At 52.4% G+C, this 25,151-nt stretch overlaps 12 protein-coding genes across 12 annotated transcripts; 6 read left to right on the top strand and 6 right to left on the bottom strand.

Moving 5' to 3' along the window:
* Nucleotides 1-20: 20 nt before the first annotated feature.
* J4E85_006553 (uncharacterized protein) lies at nucleotides 21-2,442 on the top strand (the record flags this gene model as incomplete). The annotated part of the gene is made up of 3 exons (XM_051470790.1): nucleotides 21-909; nucleotides 1,207-1,261; nucleotides 1,290-2,442. 3 exons carry the CDS (start codon nucleotides 21-23, stop codon nucleotides 2,440-2,442), a joined length of 2,097 nt encoding a protein of 698 aa, XP_051325000.1.
* Nucleotides 2,443-2,712: 270 nt separating this feature from the next.
* J4E85_006552 (uncharacterized protein) lies at nucleotides 2,713-3,630 on the bottom strand (the record flags this gene model as incomplete). The annotated part of the gene is made up of 1 exon (XM_051470789.1): nucleotides 2,713-3,630. One exon carries the CDS (start codon nucleotides 3,628-3,630, stop codon nucleotides 2,713-2,715), a length of 918 nt encoding a protein of 305 aa, XP_051324999.1.
* A 593-nt stretch (nucleotides 3,631-4,223) lies between these two features.
* J4E85_006551 (uncharacterized protein) lies at nucleotides 4,224-5,525 on the top strand (the record flags this gene model as incomplete). Its single annotated transcript, XM_051470788.1, has 1 exon — nucleotides 4,224-5,525. One exon carries the CDS (start codon nucleotides 4,224-4,226, stop codon nucleotides 5,523-5,525), a length of 1,302 nt encoding a protein of 433 aa, XP_051324998.1.
* A 250-nt stretch (nucleotides 5,526-5,775) lies between these two features.
* J4E85_006550 (uncharacterized protein) lies at nucleotides 5,776-6,488 on the bottom strand (the record flags this gene model as incomplete). Its single annotated transcript, XM_051470787.1, has 3 exons — nucleotides 5,776-5,948; nucleotides 6,005-6,179; nucleotides 6,234-6,488. 3 exons carry the CDS (start codon nucleotides 6,486-6,488, stop codon nucleotides 5,776-5,778), a joined length of 603 nt encoding a protein of 200 aa, XP_051324997.1.
* Nucleotides 6,489-7,271: 783 nt separating this feature from the next.
* J4E85_006549 (uncharacterized protein) lies at nucleotides 7,272-7,894 on the bottom strand (the record flags this gene model as incomplete). Its single annotated transcript, XM_051470786.1, has 2 exons — nucleotides 7,272-7,299; nucleotides 7,329-7,894. 2 exons carry the CDS (start codon nucleotides 7,892-7,894, stop codon nucleotides 7,272-7,274), a joined length of 594 nt encoding a protein of 197 aa, XP_051324996.1.
* Nucleotides 7,895-8,288: 394 nt separating this feature from the next.
* On the bottom strand, nucleotides 8,289-8,912 carry J4E85_006548 (uncharacterized protein; the record flags this gene model as incomplete). Its single annotated transcript, XM_051470785.1, has 2 exons — nucleotides 8,289-8,509; nucleotides 8,564-8,912. The coding sequence occupies 2 exons, from the start codon at nucleotides 8,910-8,912 to the stop codon at nucleotides 8,289-8,291; spliced, it is 570 nt and encodes a 189-aa protein (XP_051324995.1).
* A 1,524-nt stretch (nucleotides 8,913-10,436) lies between these two features.
* Nucleotides 10,437-11,289, top strand: J4E85_006547 (uncharacterized protein; the record flags this gene model as incomplete). Its single annotated transcript, XM_051470784.1, has 2 exons — nucleotides 10,437-11,033; nucleotides 11,101-11,289. The coding sequence occupies 2 exons, from the start codon at nucleotides 10,437-10,439 to the stop codon at nucleotides 11,287-11,289; spliced, it is 786 nt and encodes a 261-aa protein (XP_051324994.1).
* A 453-nt stretch (nucleotides 11,290-11,742) lies between these two features.
* J4E85_006546 (uncharacterized protein) lies at nucleotides 11,743-12,481 on the top strand (the record flags this gene model as incomplete). Its single annotated transcript, XM_051470783.1, has 2 exons — nucleotides 11,743-11,791; nucleotides 11,859-12,481. The coding sequence occupies 2 exons, from the start codon at nucleotides 11,743-11,745 to the stop codon at nucleotides 12,479-12,481; spliced, it is 672 nt and encodes a 223-aa protein (XP_051324993.1).
* Nucleotides 12,482-12,939: 458 nt separating this feature from the next.
* Nucleotides 12,940-14,073, bottom strand: J4E85_006545 (uncharacterized protein; the record flags this gene model as incomplete). Its single annotated transcript, XM_051470782.1, has 1 exon — nucleotides 12,940-14,073. The coding sequence occupies one exon, from the start codon at nucleotides 14,071-14,073 to the stop codon at nucleotides 12,940-12,942; it is 1,134 nt and encodes a 377-aa protein (XP_051324992.1).
* Nucleotides 14,074-14,603: 530 nt separating this feature from the next.
* RO4 (Actin-like protein) lies at nucleotides 14,604-15,914 on the top strand (the record flags this gene model as incomplete). Its single annotated transcript, XM_051470781.1, has 4 exons — nucleotides 14,604-14,909; nucleotides 14,980-15,435; nucleotides 15,482-15,796; nucleotides 15,852-15,914. The coding sequence occupies 4 exons, from the start codon at nucleotides 14,604-14,606 to the stop codon at nucleotides 15,912-15,914; spliced, it is 1,140 nt and encodes a 379-aa protein (XP_051324991.1).
* A 1,793-nt stretch (nucleotides 15,915-17,707) lies between these two features.
* Nucleotides 17,708-18,175, top strand: J4E85_006543 (uncharacterized protein; the record flags this gene model as incomplete). The annotated part of the gene is made up of 1 exon (XM_051470780.1): nucleotides 17,708-18,175. The coding sequence occupies one exon, from the start codon at nucleotides 17,708-17,710 to the stop codon at nucleotides 18,173-18,175; it is 468 nt and encodes a 155-aa protein (XP_051324990.1).
* A 1,812-nt stretch (nucleotides 18,176-19,987) lies between these two features.
* Nucleotides 19,988-24,371, bottom strand: J4E85_006542 (uncharacterized protein; the record flags this gene model as incomplete). The annotated part of the gene is made up of 4 exons (XM_051470779.1): nucleotides 19,988-20,241; nucleotides 20,300-23,933; nucleotides 23,981-24,142; nucleotides 24,195-24,371. 4 exons carry the CDS (start codon nucleotides 24,369-24,371, stop codon nucleotides 19,988-19,990), a joined length of 4,227 nt encoding a protein of 1,408 aa, XP_051324989.1.
* Between the last annotated feature and the right edge of the window lie 780 nt (nucleotides 24,372-25,151).

Genomic DNA, 25,151 nt, shown 5'->3' with positions numbered 1-25,151 from the left:
TCCACCGCAGAGTTACGAACATGCGCAATCCCAACGGCATCCGCATCCTACTCCTCCTCCTACCGCCCCTTCTCTTCCTCTTCGGCCTCGCCGCCTTGACCAACATCCTCGAGCGCATATCCAAGAACTACTTCAACGACGGTCTCGGTCGCGACATACGCAGCGGCGCGTCCCAGATAACTCTGTCCCGCCCCGGCTCGAACGATACCACCGTGACGATTGATACCGACAACGCGCCCACAATCACCATACTCGCGTTATGCCTGCTAGGATATCTTGTCAGTCTGCTCAGCGCGGCAGGGATATGGCAGTTGAGGCGCACAGAGGGCACAGCGGGACATGAGAGGATGTGGACGTGGATTATCTTCGTTAGTAATGTCGTGATGGTGGGTGCTAGTCTGGGCGTCTTTGGATACGTCACCTCTGTCCAGAGTAGCGATAGTAGCTGGCAGGGCTACGAAGACGTTGGCCAAGATGACCAGGAGCACACGAGAGAGACGTGGGCATGTCAAATCGACAAATTCTTCCCTGAGGAAGATTGGGCAGGAACGGCATGTGGCACTGCGAAGGCGATGAGGTACATGGTTATCGCCCTGGCTGTCGCTGCGTTATCGGTCTTTGTCAGTTTGTGGGTTCTTGTACGGGCGAGAGGAGGGGTCAAGTGGGCGTTTGGAGGGAAGGGGAGATATGCGGCGTTTGCGAGTGTGTATGAGATGCAGCCACCTGGTCCGCCGTCGCCTTATACTGGACCGCAGGGACAGCAGTGGGTTCAGCAGCCGGGGCAGCAATGGGCGGGTCAGCCGACAGTACAGCAGTGGGGTCCGCAGCCGGTGCAGCAATGGGGTCCTCAGCTTGTTCCTCCACAGCCTGTTTCTCAGGTGCCGAAGTCAGATGCTACTGTAGGGCAACGTCCGGTCTTTGGATGAGGTATCATTCAAAGTCTGTCGAATTCTGGAGTGCCGTTCTCTTCGTTCTCGTTTCCCCGAACACTTAGTACTAACAATCCAGGGAGATTCTATGCTTGGTATCTCGGGATCACGATCAAATGAGGGTTTTGTTCACCAAACATTGTTTCAGCTATAACTTTAAAGTCGATTCACTTTCACCAGGAACCACGAAAAGCGCTTTCACTACTCACCCTCGTTTGCGAAAATGGCGCATGGCCGATTGCTCTAGTCTGGTTTACAGTTACTTTTACACTCTCAGGTCGAACGCCCAAGATACCAGTCGCCAGCCACCATGAGGACGAGCTCTTCCCGCCGTATGACGCCCTCAACGCGCAGTTCTAGGTCACTGGACATTGCTCATAGTAAATCAGAAAGTCGTGTGGGGAGCCAGAAGAGCAACGATCTCGAAAATTTTGACTACCCGTACAACAAGACCGGTAGACCTGCTATGCCCTACACGGTAGGCGCCACGTTCACTGCCCACCGTCACGTACCACCTGCGCCTTTCGGTAACGGCTACAACACTCCATGGCCGCCTTTCAAGACAGGTCACTTCAGACTACCGCAGCTCAACTACTGCCTTATCCGACCGCCAATTGGAGGGTGTACGCTCGAAGAGTCCTACACGCTTACGATCACCGACATAATACGTACCGGCTCTATATACGGTGCGCAAGTCGTCTTAGTCAACGGAAATATAGTAGCAAAGATATACGATCCGCTTTACGATGACGAATTCGACATCTTCGACGACAAGCGCGACGTTGTCGTACTATCTGACGGGGATTACTCCCGCGAAGCCGCCGCGTACGATGAATTAAGACGAGATCCTAAAGCGCAGCGCGTTGTCCCGGAGTACTATGGTAGCTGGACTATTGACGTGAACACGGTGGTGGACGGCCAGATGTATACAAGACACGTTCGGCTCATACTCATGGAATATATACCCGGTACTGTTATGACCGCCATAAAGCCGCTACTGCTCTCTGTAGAGACCCGCTCGGCGATCATGAAGAAAGTCCTAGAAGCCGAGTCCCTCATCTTCGCCGCCGGTATCCTGCACCGCGACATTGCGCCCCGCAACGTCATGCTCGTCTCCCCATCACCCACATCTTCCCTCGACGACCCAGGCGTCCGCATCGTCATCATCGACTTCAACGTCTCCAATGTCATCCGGCTCAGCGAACCCCATCCCGGCGACTCAGACTCCGCATACATACAACAGCAGTGGCCGGGTAGGATAATGGGACCCGTAACGAGGTTCTGGAATGCGATGGGCGATTTTGCGTTCAAGGGGTGGGTTGGTAGCAAGGCGGAGACGACGAATGAGTGGCTGTGGGAGTGTTTTGGGGAGAGGGAGGAGTATGTGCCGCTTGTTAGGGATGCGGGGGATAGGAAGGCTTGTCCTGGGATTGATTGGTCTGGAGAGTTGAAGAAGGGGAGCAATGAGGCCGTAATTGGAGCTGTCAAGGATACTGTTGGTAGTAGGGCGTGATGATGATCTTATAAGTAGGCTGACGGCCACATTGTAAGGAGTAGAGCTTGAACTTAGTCGCGTATACTTCTGGGACGGCAAATTGTGTGAGTACATGTATTATGATCGGCTTTATTTGTGGACGCTGATGGCAAGTATCTCTACGCGTGTACATTCGGGGTATCATCAATCCTCGTACGCTAATCTACACATCACCAGGGCGCCTACGTCGCCTCTCGTGCGCTTCCAGGTGGTCTCCATGAAGCTCTCTAGAAGCTTCGACGACGCTTTCTACTGGTTCCTGGAGTCTTCGAATGCCCTGATTATCCAGCCCAGTAATACCTTCCGGATGAAACCCTGCTCCATAAAAGGTACTGGTGGCGCTCCTTCGCAGACCCAGGAGATCTTGGCTTCATCTCCCGCAGCGAACGTGTTCGGTTTGTTCTTAAAACTCCCGTTCATGCTAGCACTCAGCTGATGGAAGTCGAAGAGAAGCAAGTGCTGCCAGTTGAAGAGAGCTACATGCTTGCACTTCGATATCTGTGCATAGCGAGACACTTGCTTACAGTAGGAGAGGGCGTTCGACTTTAGAAGACCTTGATCCCCCATGTCTAGACTCTGCTTCTTGAGTTTATTGATTTGAGCAGGAGTGGAACTATCGGGGATTATCGCATCCTGGAAATCGTTATGGCGAATGAGCTCTCGGCGCTTGTATTCGATCACGGCGATGGTCTTGCCTGGGTTGGGGTGTTGCGTGGTGGATTTGAAGACCAAGTCATAACTTATTACGTCTTTCGTTACTTTTGTTTTTGGATCTTCTAGGCTCTCCCTTTTCTCAGAGGCTTTATCGTGCAGTTCGGTGTGCGTTGTCCACTGATTGGGGTACAGGACTTGGAGTATCTCCATGATGGGTTGGACGACGTACAACAACGAGGCGTAAACAACATCGCTTTCACTTTGGAGCGGAAGTTGCGAGAATGTAGTAGAGATGGAATTCTCGCTTTGAGGGTTGTTTGTGAGTGAAGAAAGGGTATTGTCCGCTAAGGCTGAGAACTGCTTCCAAGACACATGGCGCAGAATCAGAGGTGGTACTGCCAATCTAGTCGATTCTCCAGAGGGCTTCGCGCTCTTGTATGGCATAGGATGTGCATCGAGAGTTGGGAGTTCTTGGTCGAAGCATTCAATGAGGCTTGTGGGCTCGGACGCCATAGTGGATGTTCAGTGGACTGATACTGAGGAAGGGTTGGGTATCTTGGATGTCGAAGGGGTTATTCAGGTCGATGATCTGATGACCCGGGTGTATCGGTTGAGAAGAGTGTGGTCAGCTCAGTAGAGAATATATGACGACCGTTTGTCGCATCTAAGGCTTAAGCTCACGAGGTCCTCTAGGCCCCAAGATCCACTCAATCACGCGATATGGTTGTATCATTAAAGTGAATACTCTTAACAGACTTCTCTAAGCCACAATAGAGCTACTGAACAATAATTGTGCTGCGGACTATTGCCGTATTTACGTAGGCGTCGCAGACATTGGAAAGCACACGTAGGTGACTCTACCCAGGCATAAGGCTAGTGTTCGATTAGCCGGCGACTGGTCATCTGCGGACTCTTTATCTATTGTCTTTAGCAATACCGCACAAGAAATAATGCTGGTGAATCGCTCCGTGGCGGCTGTGATATCACATGATGGCGCGTCATCGGTTAGTCGGGCTTAGCGCGCTAGCTTGCGTTTGCGCTCCCATCACTTGCACTTTCTCTTCCTTCTTTTCCAACCACACCGCCGACCCCAACATAATCAAAATATGGCAGTCGCCGAAAACCAAGTTGAGCATGTCGTCAGCGACCCTGCAGCCGACAACGGTGGCTGCAGCCCCTTCTCCGATCCCCCCGTTTCACCACCAACACATGTATTTGAACCTTCGGCGAGCGAATCTGATTCATACGACACTGCCATCCAACTTCCGCTGAAGTTGCCGTATGTTGTAGGCTTCACTACGACTGCAACAAGGCATCAACCCCCGGAGCCCTTTGGTGTAAGATATGAAACGGATTGCCCATTGAGTCTACCTTGGGAGAACCGGAAGTCTCAATCAAAAGCGGAGTACTGCGCTTTACGCCACGTTTGCGACGATCAATCTTTCGAAGTCGTAAAGACGTTGAAAATCACGGCGGTCATCCGCACCGGTCAAAACAGAGGAGCACAACTCGTCGTCATCAACGATGACATGGTCGCGAAAATCTACGACCCGCTCTACTACGAAGATGTGAACGAGTATGGTGGCGACGAAGACGTTGTGTATGATGCCTTCTCCGATTACAGTCGTGAGGCTGCTGCCTTTCACCAGTTACAGAAGTCTCCAGCGGCCCGGGAAGTCACACCTGCTTTCTACGGAACTTGGACTATACTGGTGGATACTCACATCCACAACGGAGGTGAGACTCAGAAACGCAAGCGGCAGGTCCCTCTGATTCTGATGGAGTATGTAAGAGGCGCGACTATGCGCGATATTGATGCCCGAGCATTGCCAGAGCAGACACGGTCCTGTCTTCTAAAAAAGATTCTGGATGTCGACATGGTCATACTCCACGCAGGGGTCGACAACAGTGATTTCTGTTCTCGTAACATCATGATCACTAGCCTTCCAACTCAGTCAGCAGGCGATGCAGCGGGTGGCTTTTCCGTCAAAGCAATCGATTTCAACATTGCCATTGTCCGTCGTCATCCGAAATGTCACAACTATAAAATGATAAGCGAGATCGACGAGGAACGCAAGGCATGGCTTCCTAAGCTTTCATCTCCAATTCTCCGATGGTTCAACAGCGTTCAAGACTTCGCGTGGGATGATTGGTGCCCTAGTGGAGATGGAGAACCCGAACTGTGGTTATGGGAGCAGTATCGTGACGATGAGCGCTATATTCCCATCATTTGGGACCCGTCCAACCCCGATGTTCGGCCAGAGTACGTTGAGCTGGGAAGTGGTTCTGAGACAAGCGTGGATTCGGGTCTGGGTTTGGACATGGTAGTCGAGAAAGGCGAGGAAGGCGGTAAAAAGAGCAGCGTTGAAGTTGAAGATCACAGTGTGTCTGCTGTACAGGTGTCATAAGCTTTGCTAGGCGTAACCGGAGTTGTTGTCCTTTTTGGATGTAATTGGATACCCATTGGTCGGCATCAGGCCTGGAAAATGTATACACTCTCTATTGTACATGCATCCCTGGAGTATTGAGTGCTCAGATGGTCGATTTGCCCTTCTCTTGGATGGTTATGTGATGAAGTTTTCGCGGCTCTGCATAAATCGATAGCTCGCATCAACGTCGCCGCAATGAAATCCTCATCTCCTCCCTGCCAACTTACGCCTACTCGCAACCCGTCTGGTTGAACTTCATAATCGAGGATGCGTTCGATCCGAAAGCCACAGCGCGGTCAATCCATGCATCGATGCTTTCAGCGGCTGGTTGTCGTACCCTGCTCAAGATGTACAGCGTATTCCACTTCTGCGTCTGCACAATCGCCCAATCGACTGCGTAATCTGCGCATCAACGTTAGTGGTCGTGCACTTCAATTAATGCTCCCAACACGACTCACCTTGCACAATGTAGTTTGGCCCCGGGCATTCTGCCGTTGATGGCGTGCCAGGGAAGCTGACAACGAAAGCACCGCCGGTGCCATAGGCAGAGTCTACGGGCGTAGCTGTGCCGACAATGTCGACAGTTCGTGGGCCGACAGTCGCGGTGTTCGTGACGCGCACTGTGCCATTGTCCTTTATCGGCTGTCAGTTGCTGCATAGAAGATTCGAATACAGGGAAATACGTACGTTGAGCTCGTAATTTGCGCTCACGCAGCGCGCGCCGGCTGTAGGACCGAATGGCGTACCAGCGACCTGATACCAGGTACCGAGATACGCGTTCAAGTTGAACTTGGAATCAGGGACAGGGTAGAAACAGGTTCCGTCATATTGTGCGGCCGCGACATTGGGTGTAGAGCTCGTCTCATTGTAGGACGCTTGACGCGGGTGGATGAAGCCTGAGGCGGCGGAGGAAAGAGCGAGGACGGTACTGGCGACGCGCATTTCGAATAAGCTCACAACGTGTGTTGGTATTAGAGATTATGGTGTATGGTGTAGACAAGGCAGGGATGGTAATAATTTTGCAATAAGGACGTGCCTCCCTCTACTTGACATAAAAAACTGTGGCTGGTGGCACGTCACTCCCAAGCCACTACACAGTACCACGCTTTCATAAACAGTCCAGACTCGGACACATGTGCATGTCGCCGGTACCTTTCCCGGACCGACAGGAACCATCGTGAACGCGCATCGGTATGCACGTGTTGCCAAGCGTGCGGACTCTTTTCCTCGGTCGAAATGTGGTAGCGGAGGTGCCCGGCTCTTCTTCTCATTACGAGATGTTGCGGCTGTCGGCAACCGCAGCTGTTGTTTAGTAACGAGGTTGGTGTTTTGGGGACAGGGGTGGGCGACCGAGGGCTGGTGATGACGTATGCGCCGACTTGGCATGGAGCCGCATCACCGCCTTCGTCGCTTGTGCTCTACACCACCATATTTGCTTGGTTTCGCCTATGGAGGATGCTATGGAACCCTCCGAAGCTAGGTCCTGTCATTAGATCATGTAAAGGCTTTGCGAGCTTCGTGACAGTCCCAGGGCTTGTGCAGAAGTTGGGTTGTTTTTGACCTAACAGCTATCATTGATCTGCCTAGCCATCTATCCATTACAGGAGTCCTTTAGTGAGCTGTGAGTTTACGAGAAGAGACCCGAATCAAGACAGGCCACTACCTGGCTCACCCAAAACAACATCGCACGCTTCAAATAGGAATCCCAAGAACGCCAGACGCATACTATCTCTTGGAACGGCGGTGACCCGAACTACTTCAATCCCCAAGACGTTTCCGAACCTTAAAAGAACGAGGTTGTCGTAATCGCAAAGAGCAACGTATGAGCATTTGTAGGCCTTCGGCTCGTCCACCCACTGCCGATCGATCGTGTCGCCTTCAACGATGCCACCCAGTGTATTTGGACATAGCCACTTGATAGTCATGAGCAATCTCGGTTGGTGTGTCCCCATGAACTTCTCATAATAGAGTGTTACCCGACTGTAGCCCACCCACCCATTGAGTTGCACGAGTTGAGTAGGATATTTCATCACGATGGCGTGATCGAGAGGACATTTGAGCCATATACGAGCAGCGTCGAAGACATCGTCGTCGGTTTTGAGGGGTCTGAGTGAGTTGTCGTCGGGATCTGGTGGGATGGGTAGCGGAGGATCTTGGTGGATTGGCGAATCGGAGTTTGCGTATTCGGCTTCGAGGAAGACGGTGGCGCTGCGTATGTAGTCTGTAGGCGCATCGGTCGGCCAGATGGTACATATGCTCTGATCTCCCATGCCTTTGAGATACGGGTTCTTGTACTTTACCAGCTCTTCGTCCGCGTTGTCGAGTGGTGAGCGGTAATCGTGCGCCATTGTGCTCAGAGGATTCGCGTTTTGTAACTAAGGCGATACTGTGTATGAATCCTGAGTAAGCTAACGAGTTAAGCTGCTGATCAAGTGCGAGTGATCTGGAGGCGTTGGGTGGAAAGGACGGCGTACCGGCACGTCCAAAGCAGTCGAACTTGCCGAAACTCATAGTGAATGCGGCTGCTACAATTTCACACTGGTGTGGCAGGAACAATGTAGAAGATGCACACCTCACCGATTTCTGACGTGAAGCGTGACAATCATAAAATGAATAGCAACGGGACTGCTACAATAGAACGCCAATGCGCACAGCGCTTGATCCATGATCCGTACGCGCCTATCGTGACGCCAAAGCTCAGCAATACCCTAAAAAAATGAACAAGAAAGTAAAAATGAACAGCTATTGCAAGCTCTCCGTAGGAACAATGGAGACCTTGAAGATGGTACCAGCCAGTGATGAATCACCGCCGACCGTCACATTACCGGAACCAGATCCGACGCTGTTGTGACATCCCTCTTTTCCCTCCTTCTGAAGCATGCGAGCAAAGTAGCCGTAGCAATCCTCGACCTTCCAGAAGACACCCGCAGAGTCCTCGGGTTGGGAAGCTGGGGTAACATCAACTATGACCTTCGTTAGTACATCTGGATGCTGGGAATTGGACAAGAGTTTCTTACATCTGACAGCATAGTCGGTAATTCTGTTACCATCGCTACCCACTACATTGGCGTCCTGTGTGCTGTTCTTGTCGCCGTTGAGTGGGTAGTCAACGGTCGCGGTACACAGCGTACCGGTGGGGATGCGGTCTGGATAGGCGCAACCGGGCATCATGGCGGCGCAGGCGTTGTTAAGGATGGTCTCGAGTTTGGGATCAGCTGTGAAGCTGAGTAATTTTTGGGATTCGGGGTCGCATGTCGTAATTGTGTCGGATGCGGGTTGCCAGCTGTCACTGGCTCCCGTCTTGGGTGACTGCCGTTGAACGAGCGGTGCCGCGAGCGCCGTCGCTAGAAACGCGCTGAAGAGCATTTGGGTGTACATTCTGGCTGAGAGATCCGACTTCGAAGGTAGGGACGTGGAGAAGATGTGGTACAGCAGGTTGAGTGTCGGTAATGGGAGAACTTGGCGCTCGTCGGTACTCGAGGGAAAGAAAGGTGAAGGGGAGCCTTTGCAAGTCAATGCGCCAAAGCAGTGAGTTCCTTAGTGTTGTGAATGGTCGGTTATCGAGGGAAGAATATGAGCGAGCGGCCCATCTTCTATATTACCTCTCTCTATGTCATACGCTAAGCATTAGAGTTGTAAGTGATCACCGTGGGGTCGGGAGCACGGTGATGCAAGGTGTGGAGATAGGAAATGAGGGACCCCCTGTGGGTGACGGACCGTTACAGACATCTCTTTGTTTCCTTCTTTTGCGAGCGGTACAGGGGATTGGCCCTGCATGATGTCTGCCTGTGGACAAGAAACAAGGTTACAAAAACAGGTCTAGACTTTATTGAAACAGAACAGGGTCTTCTGCATGGCTGTGGTCCCTTCTCATCAGTTTTGGTGAAGCTGGTGAGTTGAAATGGCGGACGCGTGGGGTCATCTCTCTCGATCAAACGATCGGCAGATCTACCGTCCGTGCCATGAGGCGCGTGGAACCAAGAACACATCGTTGTTATGAGCTCGCTGCTCAATTGTTCGTTTGGCTGCAAACATCTTACGCTTGCTTCCGCGATTGCGCTTCCATACCCTCTGCTCTTACGCATGGTGACTCCTGGGGGCGCTGTTCTCACAACGTCATTATGCGCGGATTACGGCGAGCAGTCGGGAGGATGCTTGTTCGGTGGTATTGATGAAACAACGAGGTGCCACGCCGCCGTGAAGTTGCTCAAGATAGGGACCGAGAAGCTATGTCATCTGCCAAGGCTCTAGTTCGCCCTTCATTTCCCTGTTGCGCGAATGCCAGGGCTTCCCAACACCAAAGCATCCAGCGCAGTCGAAGCCGAATCTTCTCAAAGCCTCTCAGAAGTTGCGCAGTCTCAGACCAGAGATGCGCGCTGCGACCTTTACCAGAGGTGTACGGTCATGAATGCCTAGACACTCAACAAACAGCACCTGTGCCAGTGTCCAGCAGTCGCGATGTGCCTGCGCAGTAGCAATAGCAGCACGGCAGAGCAGCACGGCATCAGCAGATGTACTGCGCAGAGTCCTGACTAGAAATCCGTTTATCCCACCGAGCGCAATCCTTTTCAATCCCCGAGGCGTTAAGAACATGAATGCGCAGTCATTAGCATTAGGGGTGTAAGATTCCGATACTCTTTCGCGCATTGTCCATAAGGAGCGTACTGCTTACGCCAGCTGGCAAGAGGATTGCCTGCTAACCCGAAGAAGAAAATCTGGAGCGTACACCGTTCAGCCATACAGATTCGCGTACGCGCAGTAAGCAGCGCCTATCGCACATCAGCCTCGAAGGCCAGGCTATACCTAGGCTTCAGCGATGTGCCGTTCATGCGTAGCTTTCTTCGACATTCACCCTCATCACCCTTTACTTGTTTACCATCAACTTTCAGCATGAACACCAAGGCAGAAGCAAACACATGGGCGGATACACCATTCGCCCTCCTCAACATTCCCGGTCAACCAAACACACCAGCATGCACGAATGCCGGTGTTCTCAGTGTCGCCACAGAGATGGCCAATGTTCACAACGTCTTGCTCCGCGCTCTAAATTCCGTATATCACCAAGCGCCCTTCATTCAACTCCCTGGCGATGTAGCGGATCTTATGCTATACGTCACCGCATGGGCGGATACCGTGCACCACCACCACTCCCTTGAAGAGGCTATGTTCTTTCCAAAGATAGAGCAGATCGCAAGAGAGGCTGGAATAGATGGCTGGGAAGGCATTATGGGAGGAAACGTGGACCAGCATCATGAGTTTGAGCCGAAAATTGCAGGGCTGGTGAAGTGGGCCGAAGAAGTTAGGGCTGGAGAGAGAACGTATGACGCGGCGGAGCTGAAGAGGCTGATCGATGAATTCGCACCCATTCTCACTCAGCATCTACATGACGAGATCGATACCTTGATACGACTCGAAAAGTGTGACGGGCTGAAGGTAATGGAGGCGATGAAAGAAGTGGCCGATGAAGGTGCAAAAACTGCTGATCTGGTGCGTAATCCGACATTCTCACTAGCTGCCTGCCGAACGAAAGTCAACTGATAACTCGCGACTCTAGAATCTTGTCATCCCGTTGGTACTTGGCTGTGTCGACAGAAGCTACCCTGGTAGTGGAAACTTCCCACCTGTCCCGTTCTTTATCCCGTACCTGAACGCATATTGGTTTGCGCGAAAGCATAAGGGTGCTTGGAGGTTCAACCCAAGCGATCACTGGGGAAATCCGAGGCCGCTGCAGTTTCTCCCATGACCTCGTGAGAGGTCTAAATAAAGTCAAAAAACTGACATATCATGGTGGTCGCTGAAGCTTCTATGTGTTCAGAGGTTTTCTGTGTGATGAATGAAGACTATTGGGGTTCATGTAGCTTCTGCAGTCGCAATTTACCTCGACAATAGAGGCCCAGGCACGCTTTGTATACATTTCGGCTTCCTCTTATCTGACTACATTGTTTCACTCTACCCGATGTATTCATTGAGGTAACTCGAGGCCGCAACATCTGCCTCGGTATATTATGGTAGTCGAATGCATTCACATCGAAGCACATGCGAGGTACATCTAGGCAGCCTTGCCACCAGGTAATAAAGCAACTTTCCCATCGAAAGCGCTCCTTAGCTCCACATGAGTATTACAAGCCGGATATTTATTTCTTTCTCGAATTTCTACTACCTTAACACCAAAGTCATAAACTTGCAGCCAACAGATATGTCTGTCAACAGCGTACCCACGAGCCCCCTTCTAAAGCTCCCCGGAGGTGAGTAAGAGCTAGCACTCGAGGGGTAAAGATAGCCGTACGACAATGAGCTAACGTATGTTAATAGAGCTCCGCAATTGTATCTACAACTATGCACAAGACCCACGCGATGTTCGTCTGATCCACAAGCCCGCCCGGCAACACGAGCAGACAAATACGACTGAACGACAGTTTTTCGGTCTCACACAAGCCTGCCGCCAGCTCCGAGCAGAGTACATGCCTATTCACAGGGCGCAGACCAAGGCTCACATCCAGTGTCAGGACTCGGTTTCTTATATCAAGACCTTCATTTCTTCGAGCGGTGCAGACCCCAAGATCGCTCGCGGAAACGTCATCGTCCACTTGCCAGACCTGTGGTATGAATCTCGAGGCGCATCATCAACTCAACGAGACATCATACAAGTCATATATCTCTGCAGAAGCGCTCCACAGGTCAACGTTGCCTTCGCCCTATGCGAGCTCCCGCTATCGCAGAGCCGTTTTTCAGGCCGCGGTATGCATCATAGCCTGCGCGACCTCACACAGCCGGAAGCTACGCCTGAGCTGCACGACTTCATCGAAAACTCCGTCGAGCATGTAGAGTGTTGGATAGAGATGCGGCTCGATGATTCGAGTTATCACTTGAATGATTACGTCCATGTAGTATTCAACGTCGATGAGGAGTGGAAAGATTGCTTGTCGGATGGGTGAGAGACTGCTGCTGTTGACAAGGCCTTTTTGAACGATCCAGATTGGCCGTGACAGTACGTACGGTTTGAAGAAGAAGACGAATTCAAGAGTTGCTGGGGTGGGCTAGATTCGTACATGTAGTTGCCTACCCGAAGTGTACCTTATGTTACTTAGCAGACCAATGATTATTGAAGGTGCCATCGCTTTGGTATTGTTTCTTTGCGTCATTTGAAAGGTGTTTGTAGGCATTGAATGCAATTATTGGGGTTGCAGAAGCTATGGATGCTCCACCCGGTACTCGTCTGAGTCATTGTGAACCAGAGGAGTAGAACAAGGAATGCTCGGAAGCGTCAATATAGTAGGCCTAGGCTTGAACTCGATGAACTTGAAAAGGGCCACTGGTTGCAGATCAGCATTTGGTGAGATTGATAAGGTGTTGATAAAGAGCGTCCGCGACATCGCCAACATCATACTTGCTGTCATAGTTCAGACTTCCTCAACTGTCCACGATAAGTGAGCAGAAAATCACCCATGACGCCATAATGATCTGAGACCCAATCTAACTCTCCCGCCTCCTTCATAATCTGTCTATGTTCATCTGCTACCTTGACGCCCAGACCAATCCTCTGGAACTTGCAAGGACCTAGCCATCCCCGGAATAAGATCTTGTCCATCCTGCTACAGCCAAACCTATCTCTCATGGCTTGTGGAGACTGATAGCCCCAGGTATACCCGTGGTCGCTGTCTTCTTCTCCGGGCCCATTGCGATTAGTGGGTATATTGTTGTTGAAGTTGCCGAAGACGGTAGCGTCACTTGGTGCATTGGCGTGACCGCCGATAGAGAGATACATATCCTCGAGCTCATTGTCTGTGTGCAGAGAGCGATCAAAGGGCTCGATAGCATTGAGGTCGCCAGCTAGTATTGCGCTTTCGACATCCGGGTGGCTGAGATACTGCTTTGCGGCTGCTATCTGAATGGGGCGGACAGGCGGATCAGCAACCAGGGACTCGAGATGTGTGTTACATAGCCGTAGTAGCTTCACCGGAAGATCTGCACGAAGGCAGTTGTAAAGCTTGATATCCACAAACAGGCCGTCTCGTCCGAACTTGCTGTACAAGGGAACGCGAAACACAGAATCTATGTGCATTCGCCGATCGACGAGTGTGGTCGTCCCGTAGTGAGAGCTCAGCCAGTTTTGCGAGTCGATGTCTGTGAGGTTGAAGCGTTGCTTGACCCAGGCTGAGTTTCGAATCTGCTCCATGTCTGATACTCCCATCTCTTGCAAGAATATGACGATTGCGATCTCTGGCGGGGTCGATGATACTAAATTGTGCAAATGATCTAGTGCAGCGCTCATCCTTTCTTCTGCGAATGGAACGAGGACATCGATGTTCCAGGAGATCAAACGAAGCTTCGTGGGATGCACAAGTGTCTCGGATTCGTCCTTTGGGAACGTTTGATCGGATGTTGCTAGTGTCCAATTGCCGTCAGGTGAGAAGAGATAGTAAGTATGCTTTCTTGGCTCGTAAAAGGTATCTTCGCGTTTCTGTATGACAGAGGAGAAACTGGCCGCGGCGGCCTGCATGGCAGGGCTAGGCTTTACTGAGGACATGCTTCTGGGAGGTCTATTAGGTAGTCAAACTGTATGCGGAGCTGCAGAAAGTTTGAAAAGTGTAGGCCGTGGGCATGTGGATACAGCAGACAGTACATTGCGGAGCATGATGTTGATTGTAGTCGTCCACGGGTGGTTGCCTAGATAGTGCTGATGCGGGGTGAGTGAAGCGCGCCGCTGAGGGCTAAACAATGCCAGATGCTGTGATTGTATCGCTTAACTATATACAATGGTACAATGGAACAAAGACGGAACTCAAGTTGTGACCGTGGTCGATCTAGATGATGCGCAGGAGCAGATGCGTTTTCTTGGAGGTGCGAGCGCCGGCACGTGATGCGGTGAGGGTACCCCTGTCGTCAATGCCGAAGCGCGTCGTGAACTTTCGCGATTCAGAAGGAGCTCCAACCTGGGGAAGCTGCCACGACACCAGCTCTTCGCCTCGCCGAAACCACCGCCTCTCTAGCTTCATCGCGCCGGATAGATATCTCGAATTACGCACCCCCGACCCCATCGCTACTCCCAACCCCGCCATGGGCTCCCGACTACACAATGCTCCGATCGTGATAGACAACGGCAGTGGAACTATCAGAGCTGGGTTTGCAGGCGAGGATGTGCCAAAATGCTTCTTCCCGTCATACGTAGGACGGCCGAAGCATGTGCGGACAATGGCAGGCGCATTGGAGGGCGACGTATTCATAGGACCACAAGCACAACAATATAGGGGGCTCTTCAAGATCAACTACCCATTGGAGCACGGCATTGTCACAGACTGGGATGATATGGAGCGGATATGGCAATATGTCTATACAGAAGGCCTGAGGACCGTCAGCGAAGATGTGAGTTGGATCGTGGCAGACTGCCATTTGAGCGATTGAGGGGCATCAAGCTGACTATCTGTCTCTGTAGCATCCTGTACTCCTTACAGAGCCTCCGCTAAACCCCCGAGAAAACCGCGACACGGCTGCCCAGATTCTATTCGAGACGTTTAATGTGCCCGCCTTATACACATCGGTCCAAGCCGTCCTTTCGTTATACGCATCCGGCAAGACAACTGGTCTAGTTCTAGATTCGGGAGACGGTGTTTCGCATGCAGTGCCAGTCTTCCAGGGTTTTGCGATTCCCAACAGCATCAGGAGGATAGACGTGGCAGGCCGAGACGTTACAGAGCACTTCCAGCAGCTACTGAGGAAAAGCGGCCGCGTCTTCCACACCAGCGCTGAGAAGGAGACGGTCAAGAACATCAAAGAGGCAACAGGATACGTGGCACTCGATCCGGCCAAGGAGGAGAAGGACTGGTCAGGCTCGTCCAGGTCAGAGGGCAAGAGCGTTGACTACGCACTACCTGATGGCCAGAAAATAAAGGTGAGTACAAATTACGAGACGCATCGGATACAAGCTGACAGTCCAGATCGGAGCGGAACGCTTCCGAGCGCCAGAGATACTCTTCAACCCCGAGATCATTGGTTTGGAGTACCCTGGCGTGCACCAGATTGTCGTCGAGGCGATACACAGAACCGACATGGACCTCCGAAAGGCGCTTTATGGCAACATTGTACTCTCCGGAGGTTCCACATTGACAAAGGGATTCGGAAACAGGCTGCTTCATGAGGTGCAAAGACTGGCGGTGAAGGACATGAGGATCAAGATCTTAGCACCACCAGAGCGCATCTACACCACGTGGACCGGTGGCAGCATTCTTGCGGGCCTCAGCACCTTCAAAAAGGTAAGTTTCTTATTTCCAACGAGGCTGTAGCCAGTGAACTGACACGTGCCTGCAGATGTGGGTAGAGAAAGACGAATGGCAGGAAAACCCAGACATCATCCACACCAAATTCGCATAAGCACCGACACGTCGTCTTTGGCAGCAGCACTTACTCCGCACCCGTTTCTCCCGCCTCCGCATCATCTTTCGAGAAGGAGCTGCGTGGTTGCATGGGTAGCGCAGTTGCAGTTAGTCATGGAATGGGGTCCCAAGACCTGGGGTCGCGCCAACCACCAAGGTAGAAAGCTGGGGGCTGCGCGCTTGGTTGGGTGATGGCAGATCTACGTGTCAGCCGGTAGCCGTAGCTTCTAGACGGGAGAGCTACTGTAGCACGCTGCTTTCCCCGCATTCGAGTGCGTTTCTGTTACTTAAGCGCGAGCATGGTTCGAGAGTGTCGGTTAGGTAAGGTGTACGAGGGGAGAGCCCGTGCATGGCAGGCGTTTGTGAGCGCTTTGGAATACCCCTATGATTATGAAGCGTACAGAATACCACAATTAATCCACCTGCGAATGTGCACACGGAGGGCGAAACGGAAAGTTACAGTCAGATGGTTTGGGCGAATGGGTGTGCCAAGCATCGTGAGGTCTTGTCTAGTCGCGTCAGCTATGGTGTGACTGCGGTCAAATCACCGATGCTTCACTCCACGTAATGTGCAACGCATATTACACACAATGGCGACATGACATGCGCAAATAGCATCACCCCAGCTGCAGCGATCGCGAGCACTGCAGGTACCTGATCACAGGGCCAGCCACAACAGGGGGCCACGTACCCGTTCGACACCGCAGACCGCAAGCACAGAGCCGCCCACGCCTAGACTTCACGATGCTCGACGTCATGCACGACGGTGCGTCCGGAGGCTCGGACGGCCAGCTGAACGTGCGCGGTCAGCTGGCAGGGCGAAAAACTGAGCAGCCGAAGGTGTAATTGCTTTTTTCGAAGACGCCACCAACGACGAAGCTCACTGTGCCTTGCAGATGGAGGGATATCGATGCATGCAATGGGTATCAAAACAGCAACACCAGCATCAAGCAGGCAGCGTCAGAATCTGCAGCGTCTCCATCTCGGTTCTCCTCTGATCCAGGCACCCGATGACAAGCGCAGAGCGTATGCGGCGTATGCATGACGCGAGCCAGAGGTGAGACGCAGCACCGCAAAAAAATCTCTTCCCGCCTCCACACTCTCCGGCGGGAAGCGTGCGCTGGCCGTCGCGGAAGCTGGCACAAGGCCCCAGTTTGCGCATGGCGTCTTCTGCGTCAAATTTTCAGTCAGACACCTCACAGGCGGCGCGCTTCGGCCATGTGCGCTGCGGTTGCTGCGGAGCCAAGCTCCGGGCTTTCGATAGCGTCATGGGCTCGATCGCTTCGCTCCTTGTTCTCCGCTGCACCTGACCATTTCCCCTGGCAATCTCTTACCCCCGAGAAACTCGCTCCAGCCAATCACCGCGTTTTGAGGGGGTAATGGTAAACTATTCATGGTGCTGAGAAATTTCCTACACTGGTCTTGTTAGGGGACGCATGATCCATTGACTGCCGTTAACTGCAAAGTGTCGCTCAGACTTCCAAGGCTTCTGAGCTGGCCTCGTGCGCGTCTGGTTCGTTTCGTGGCGCCGAAAAAAAGCTTGCGCGTGAGAGGTTTTCTTGCCTTGCATTCCAGTAGTAAGAGGGGGTCGTGATCAGTGCGACACTGTTTGTTATATAAACCCTTCACCCCAGTAGGTCTTGTTGAGTACCAACGATCATCAACCACTACAGATCCTCCCGGAGCTACCTCTTACTATCAACGCTACCCCAGATTTATATCGACGACAGTCGCCACTTGACTTGCTCCCAACAACCAAACAATCAACCAACCTCACCACCAACAATCAAAATGGTCAGCTTCCACATCAACGAGCCTCACCCATCCGCCGGTGCCTACATGTACTCTGGCCGCGGCGGCGCCGGCAATGCCATGCGCATCAAGCCCACTGAGGTCACCCCCGGTCCCACAGCCTCAGGTCCAGCTTCGCGCACCAAGCTGCCTCCCCCACCCAGCAACGCCTTCTACGCCACCGGCCGTGGCGGTGCTGGCAACATGAAGAAGACTGAGCGTGCCATCTTCAGCTTCGACGAGGAACTCCAACAGCAAGAACGCCTCCGCACTCAACAAGCACCCGTCTACCACATCGGTCGCGGCGGTGCCGGCAACCTCGTCGACGAGATGAAGCCCCGATCCCAGCGCCAGAACTCCGCCTCCTCCACTTCCAGCTCCTCGAGCGTAGAGAGCGAGAAGGACGGCGTCCGCCGCAGCATGGAGTCCGCATGGCAGCGCCTGAGCAGGCAATTCTCTCACCAATAAGAGAGTCACTGCCGCCTCTTCTTGCGCCCAACCTTCACTTCTTGCATACCCCATCTTCAGCATGAGAGCTGGTTCTGAATCTCTCATCATCTCAGCATTTCCATCAGCACGGCGTTTCCACGGAGGTCTACCATCTCCCATTGTACAATCACCAACAAAAGTCCCTTTTTTTCACGACATCAGTTTTCTCCCTTCATAACGACATATCACACACAACCATCGAGGAGCCAGGCGCCTACCTCCGGTCATCAACACACATAAAAGTAACACCTTGATACCCGGAAATTACGTCCTGCTCTTGCGAGAGAGGGCCCACTATTCTTTGAACATTTTTTGGATTATTTGCAAAAAGGGGAGGAAGTTTATACCCCCAGGCCAGTGAGATGCTGGTGAGGACAAGGACGGGTTCGTCTTTGCCTCTGTTCATAGTTTTAATTGAATGATCTCCATCTTCATACTTTTGTGCCAGTTTGCCGCGCCGTGATTCTTCCATGCAATCATCCTATATAAAGTCGTAGACGCAGGGCATATACTTTGGAGTGACGCAACGTCATGAACACTTAGCAACGTCTTCCCAGTAACACACGTCCATCCATCCATTCCCTCAGAGCTTCCCTGCTCGGTACTTCACAACTGCGCAAAACTTCTTTACAAGACAAAAGTTCTCCATAATCTTACAGTGAAATTTCCAGCCTTCCCGCCCTACAACCCACGACTCAGTACAGCACCGCCGCGTCTCGACTAACCCAGCCCAGCCACCAGCACCAGCACCAGCACCACCGCCCACCGTAAACACGCCAAGCTACCCACACGAAATATAACTCGTTTCGCGGAGTCAACTCCGCCAAGTTCCCTCTTGTGGCGTGTAGATCTAGATCGACCGGACCAGCAGAGCTAGCTTGCATGCGAAGTACGTGCATACGCGAGCGTAGATCAGAGTCTGCGAGTAGGTGTTCTCACCGGAAACTTTTGAGGGAGACGGGAGACGGGACGGAGAAAATGATCTATGTGGGGATCGTGAGGATGGGTGGGATAGTGTAGTGGAGTGGAGTGGAGTGTCACCGGTTGGAGGGGCGATCTAGTAGGAGTTGGTCTTCTTGGTGGTGGTTTTGTGGGCGGCTGGGAGTGTTGATGTTGAGTGGGATTTCTGCTTGTGCCTCAGATAACAATAATGAAACAGACGGGCCTGCGGACTACGTTGAGGTAGGGATATGCAAAGTAGGTAATCTGAGAGCGTTAAGATGAATATATACGCCAGTGGGTATCATCGAAAAGGTGTCAAACTCGGTATAGTCCTCTACCAGTATCGAAAAGGTCGTAAAATGAGAGACCTGAGAGCAAGGTAGGCTCTAGGGTATTTTAGCTTTATCCCTAAACAAGGTGCGTGGGCTTTTTAGATGGGAAGATTAAGTTTAGAGCATATCATCCTGCATTTTGACAAGTGAAGAAATTGTATGTAAAACAGTGTCAAAATATCGATACCAACGGACGACCGATTTTACGACCTACGGCACGCGTACATTTAGGTGTATTGCACGGACAGCGGGAAGAACAAAATGCCAATTTATGATATCTCTACACACTGGGAAACCTCCCAAAGAGCGCCGTATTATGAGTGGTAATTCTTTTAGTTGGCCCTTTTCAAGATAAGGCTATGCAATGGTCCCAAGATGACTGATGTGAAGAGAACAAATACAAAAAAAAGAGAGCCGCGAGCCAAAAACTACCAATACACGTTTCTCGAAGCGCCTCCAAGACCCCAAATTCCCGTCGGGATCTCGGAATGGACTGCCAAAGAATCCTTTTGTTCCTTCAGCGCCTGGGTTGCGCTTTGCTAGCCGTGCTGATCAACAGCTTGAAGCCGTTCTTGAGCGCCAGCATATCGGGGTAAACGTTCTTGTGGAGTTCGAATGCGTTGGGGACGACCTTGATGCCCCAGGCTCCCTTGGGTCCGCGGGCGCTCATCTGGAAGCAGATCCAGAAGTGGCCGGGGTACTTGGGCATGCTGCAGAAGGCGTACATGGAGCGTGAAGGGTTGGCTTCGCAGTAGTTCTCTAGCCATTTCTCTGTGAGGCGGTTAGCTTGTGTTTCGGGATTGAAAAGTGAATGGTGCGATAGACTTACCAGTATCTTCTCGAGTACCAGGTTGGAATCGCTCATCTCGTGTGATCTCTGTGACCTTGCGTGCCATAGCCTCGACGTGGTTGACGATCAACTCGTCGAGATCGGAGTATGTGTGCTTTCCAATCTTGAGCTGCTTTCCGAGTGAAAATTGATTTGCCTTGTTCATCTCGAGAACGTCGAGATGTTGGTATGCGTTGTTGGATACTTTCCATGTGACGACTAGATGGTCGAAACCCTTCGAGGATGGACGAATGACCAAGTCACCCGTCTCCTTACCACCGAGGTACTCTTCGGCTTGCATGGTGTTGAAGGCGAAGAACAGAGGGTGATTGACGACGCGGTTGGGCCGACCAGAGGCAACTTCCTTCTCCTTCTCGGCAGCCTTCTTGTCCTGAGCTTCTTGTGCGTCATCCCACTCACCAGCTGCGCGATTATAGGGCTTCTTCTCTGGCGCTCGAATGAGATCATCTCGGAGCGACAGTTGTGCGGTGAGAGCCTTGCGGTTGAGGTAAACGATACGTGCGCGCACGATCTGATGGCTCTGGTAGACGTGGCGAGGTTCTTGTCCGCCACTGCCAACACCCTCTGGGAACTCGGATTCAGAGACGCCACCTTCGATGCCGCATTCCAGCTTGACCTCGATGTGGTCTGGGAATGTTCGCCTGATGGTAACGGGTACAACCATACCCTCATAGAGAGTCTCCTCCGTCTCACCAGTCAACATTGTGAACAGCTCAGCACCAGACAGCAGCGCAAAGATTTGTCGGATCTCCTCGTAAGGATTGTCGAGCTCAGCGCGAATAGTCTCGAGTGTTGCACGCTTGCGCTGTCCAAAGTTGCGTTCAATCTCCGCCGCATAGTCTTCCAGAGCTAGGTCGTTGACCAGATCGGTGGTCTCTTCCCGCACCATCTTCCTAACAACGGCACTGGGTCCACCTTCGTCAGTCTCGGCCTTAACATCCTCTTCGTCCATGTTAAGGGCGTCAGCAACCATCTTCCTGGCAAGATCGTAGTCTTCTGGATGTACACGGGTGTAGTCCAGGTAGTCAGAGGACTCTTCTGTTGAATCGTAGGGGATGTAAAGGAAACTGGCGCAATTCTGGAACACTTTGGGACCCATGGCTGCCTTGAGGTCCCTAGACTCAGACACACCAAGGAGATCGAACCGTGACAGAATCTCATCGCTGTTGGCCTGAATGGCCTTGATCAAGCGATCGGCCTTACGAGGACCCAGACCACACACGTAAGGAATCAACTTTGAGAGGTATTTGTCGTCGTACGTCTCCGGTAGGTCAATACCCACTAGGTTGACCATATCCACCATCGCGGTCTCTAGGCGGTCCAGGAGCTTCTCTTGTGGGATCAAAGTTTGGTTGGGGATGAAGGGTATCGAAACGATATCTTTGCCGAGTGATGCGTATTCCGCCAATGGATTTTGCAGGTACCGTCCGAGAGCAACACAGTACCTCGTTAGCGCGGGATACTTGGGGAACTCGGCGATAGCCCGACCACTGGTATGATAGAGTCGAGCGACCTCATCGTTGACCAAGATCACCTCCAGTGGCTCGTTCCTCTCTTCACCGGTGTCCTCGTCCTCGTAGGCTGGGCCAGTCAGGCCTCGCTGGCCGATGATTTCCTGAAGGTCCTTGTACAGTTTGCGTGTCTCGACTGAGAAACCAGAGACACCGATCACGTCTGGTCGGCGGCGCTGAATCACGTCGACAAACTTGTCAATGTCCTGGCCTTCAGGAATACCGCGCTCCGCATTTCCAAGGCGCATCTCCACCAAGCGGCCGTGCTCAAGTACCCGCCCGTCGTTCTCGACGTAGGCCCACATGATTGCGTCTCCACGTTGGCCTTTGCCGTTGGTCAGGCAGAGAACGTTGGGTACTGATCCGAGAGGTGCACTCTTCAGCTTGTAGGGCGCTTGATCAAGCTTGTTGTAGTAGTTCTCTCTTGCTGATGCGGCGAGTTCATCCTCACATCGGGCACGCAGAGTTTCTTTGACACCGTTGGCGATGACAACCTGTAGCTTGTCTAGCGCCGCGCCGAGCAGTTCCTTACGGAGGGCGTTCCAAGTGTCAGAGACTTCACTGACACCTTCGGAGATAATCTTTTCTTCAAGCTTCGTCTTGAAGTTCCTGTAGTTGCCCATGGAGATTCGGACCTGTACAAGACCTTCCGCCTCGGCCTTCAACATCTTCAAAAAGAGGTCCGGTCGACCTTGAAGATCCGAAAATGTGACGCCACGTAGGTACTTGAATTCGTAGTAGGGGTGGTCCTCTGTAATCTTTCGCATGCCCTTGTCAGTGCGAATGCAGTCGATCTGGGCGTTCTGGTAGAAGCTACCACGCAAGTATCGACGGAGGCGTGAGCACATTTGCAAATCCTGAACATATAAGAGCTTCGTAGACCTGAGAAGAGTGGCGCCAGTCTCTGGAGCGTCAGCCATCTGGTCGGCGAGCTCTTCAACCTTGTATGGCGGGTCCTCAATTGTATGCGCGCCTCGGTTTGACCCATCAATCTTCTTTGCAAAGTCCTCAGGTGTGATGCCGATCGCTTTGACGAGTTGATTGGCTTTACCACTCCTCAACTTATCGAAGAAGCTACGCGCGTTGTTGGCACGCTTCTGTGTTCCGTTCACTTCTTGTCGGACCTCGTTGATCTCTTGCGAATACTTGTAGTGTAGGTAATCTTGAAGTTCCTGGATTTCTTCGATAGTAATGGCCTTGGCTGCCAACTCCTCGATCTCGGGATCAGCGATGTCAGAGTATACACTCTTCAGGTTTTCGTAGTTTTGCTTGAGGGCGTCGCGCTTCTCTGCAAAGGCCCTGAACTTGAGGTCGAATTCGAATACTTCCCACAGATCGGCCTGGTTCAGCAAGCGCTCTGGTCGCGCATCCATGGGCGGCGGGTTGTCTATGTCGTCGTAATCGTCGTTATCGCTTGGGGCGTGGATAAGGTAGTCTTTGCGGTGGTTGAAGATGAAGGGCACTTCGTAGTCTTCGAGATTGATAAACTCCAGGACCTTGCGCACAGCTTTCTCGAAAGGTTGCAGGAAGTAGCGGGGGAGGCCCTTCTTTGGCCACAGCATGTTGCTGATCCAGGTGGCCTCTTCTGTCAAGCGTGCTTGCATGTCTTCTGGCGTGAGCTCGATCTCCTTGAAGGATCTCCGGGCTAGCTGCAGTCGCTCGGGAATGTCGGTCTCGCGGATGACGTTGTCCTCATCCGTAAGCATGCGCTCCTGTAGTTGCGATGGCTCGAAGACATCCTTGAGTTGAAGCTCACGGCCTTCACCAGCTTGCTCGTCCTCTTCCGCCTCTTGCATCTCCAGCGCCCAGTCGTAATCTGTGCCATCACCAAAGGCAGCCCTGTAGTCTTCTTCTGCTCCCTCGTCCAGACCTGCAGCTTGCAGTCCCTTTGTGATCAGGTTTATGCCTGGTTGTGTGACGTCGCGGTCGTCTTCGATCTCGTCTTCGAACTTGTCGTCCTCAATAAAGTCGTCGAATTCGTCGCCAAGGCGCCCGCGCGGCTCGTCGTAGTCTTCGTTTACTTCGTCGTCGGAGAAGATGTCGTCCACGCCGCGGGACTTGACGCGCTCCTTGTGGCCACGCTTCAGGCGCTTGAACCTCGACTTCCCCTATGTTAGCGGTGTCCACGCTTCAGCGCGGTATGCCTTACCTGTTCTTCTGCCGGGCGCTCAACCTCGACACCGATCAGGTCCAGATCCTCGTCATCTAGGGCCTCTTCCTCGTGACGGTCCTTCTTCCTCTTCCTGCGCCGACGTTTGCGCTCCGCGATCTCGTCTTCTTCGTCCTCGTCTGCGATGAAGCCTTCACCTTCCTATATGTCCGTTAGCGTCTGCAGATGTTCCTGCCAGGATGGCCAAGCTTACCTGTCGCAGCCGATCTTCGTCGTCGTCGTCTTCCTCCTCGCTCGAGTCGTCGATGCCATTGGCGCCATTTGTCTTCTTCGGCCTGGGTTCAACGGCGTCGCCAGCCTCGCCTTCAAAGTCCTCATCTTCCTCCTCGTCGCTGCCTACGTCGGCGATTGTGTCGAAGAACTCCGCCATGGTGATTCAAACAAGGACAACGCGTGGACTGGTGGTTCTGGCGATGGAGCGCGATGGGCGATTTCGGCGAGCTCTTTGCGGCAGAGAGGTTATCGTACTGCGGCGATTCAGCGGGAGGGAGATTCGGGCGCAATGGAGGTAAAGGAGAGAAGGAGGGCAGAAGTAGCCTCTCACAAAGGTTCGCGCACCCATCGGCCGCGTTAACTTTCGGCCGCACTGACGCTCGTCACGTGATAGCCAGGTACGCGCTAGGCGGATACCATCAACAAAGTTGACCATACCCGACTCGGAACAGCATGCTACAGCTACGGGCATCAAACACGTGGGTTTCCCTAGCCTCGTATTCTACATGTATCTAGTCTTGTACTGAGGACGTGTTTGAGGAGGATTGAGCTTAGATATACTAGGGATGCAGCGACGACTCAAGCTCCAATGCACAGATTAATCATCACTACCAGACTTGCAAGAAAACATCTCCCAGGCAACGGTCACGCCATGCGGTTCTTTGAAATGTATTTCGTGGAAGTGGTTGGCATGTCAAACGGTCGACGTTGGATTGGTGTGTACGCCAGGCACATGGCCGCATTCGAGATACGCGCTTTGAAGTTCTGCGCTAGAAGCAGGTGAAGCATGGCGACGAGGAACCATGCGACTCTGAAACCTCCTGAACAAGGCATCGTATAGTGTATACAGACTTATCAAAGACTCATCCCTTGGAGAACTTGAGTATTTGACAGCTCTCTTTCTCTCGAAGACAGAGCTACCTTGCTGCCCATTTGC

The sequence above is a fragment of the Alternaria conjuncta genome (assembly GCF_024043145.1).
Source record: "Alternaria conjuncta strain BMP 0040 chromosome Unknown scaffold_9, whole genome shotgun sequence".
Classification (NCBI taxonomy): domain Eukaryota; kingdom Fungi; phylum Ascomycota; class Dothideomycetes; order Pleosporales; family Pleosporaceae; genus Alternaria; species Alternaria conjuncta.
This window is presented reverse-complemented; position numbering and strand designations above follow the sequence as displayed.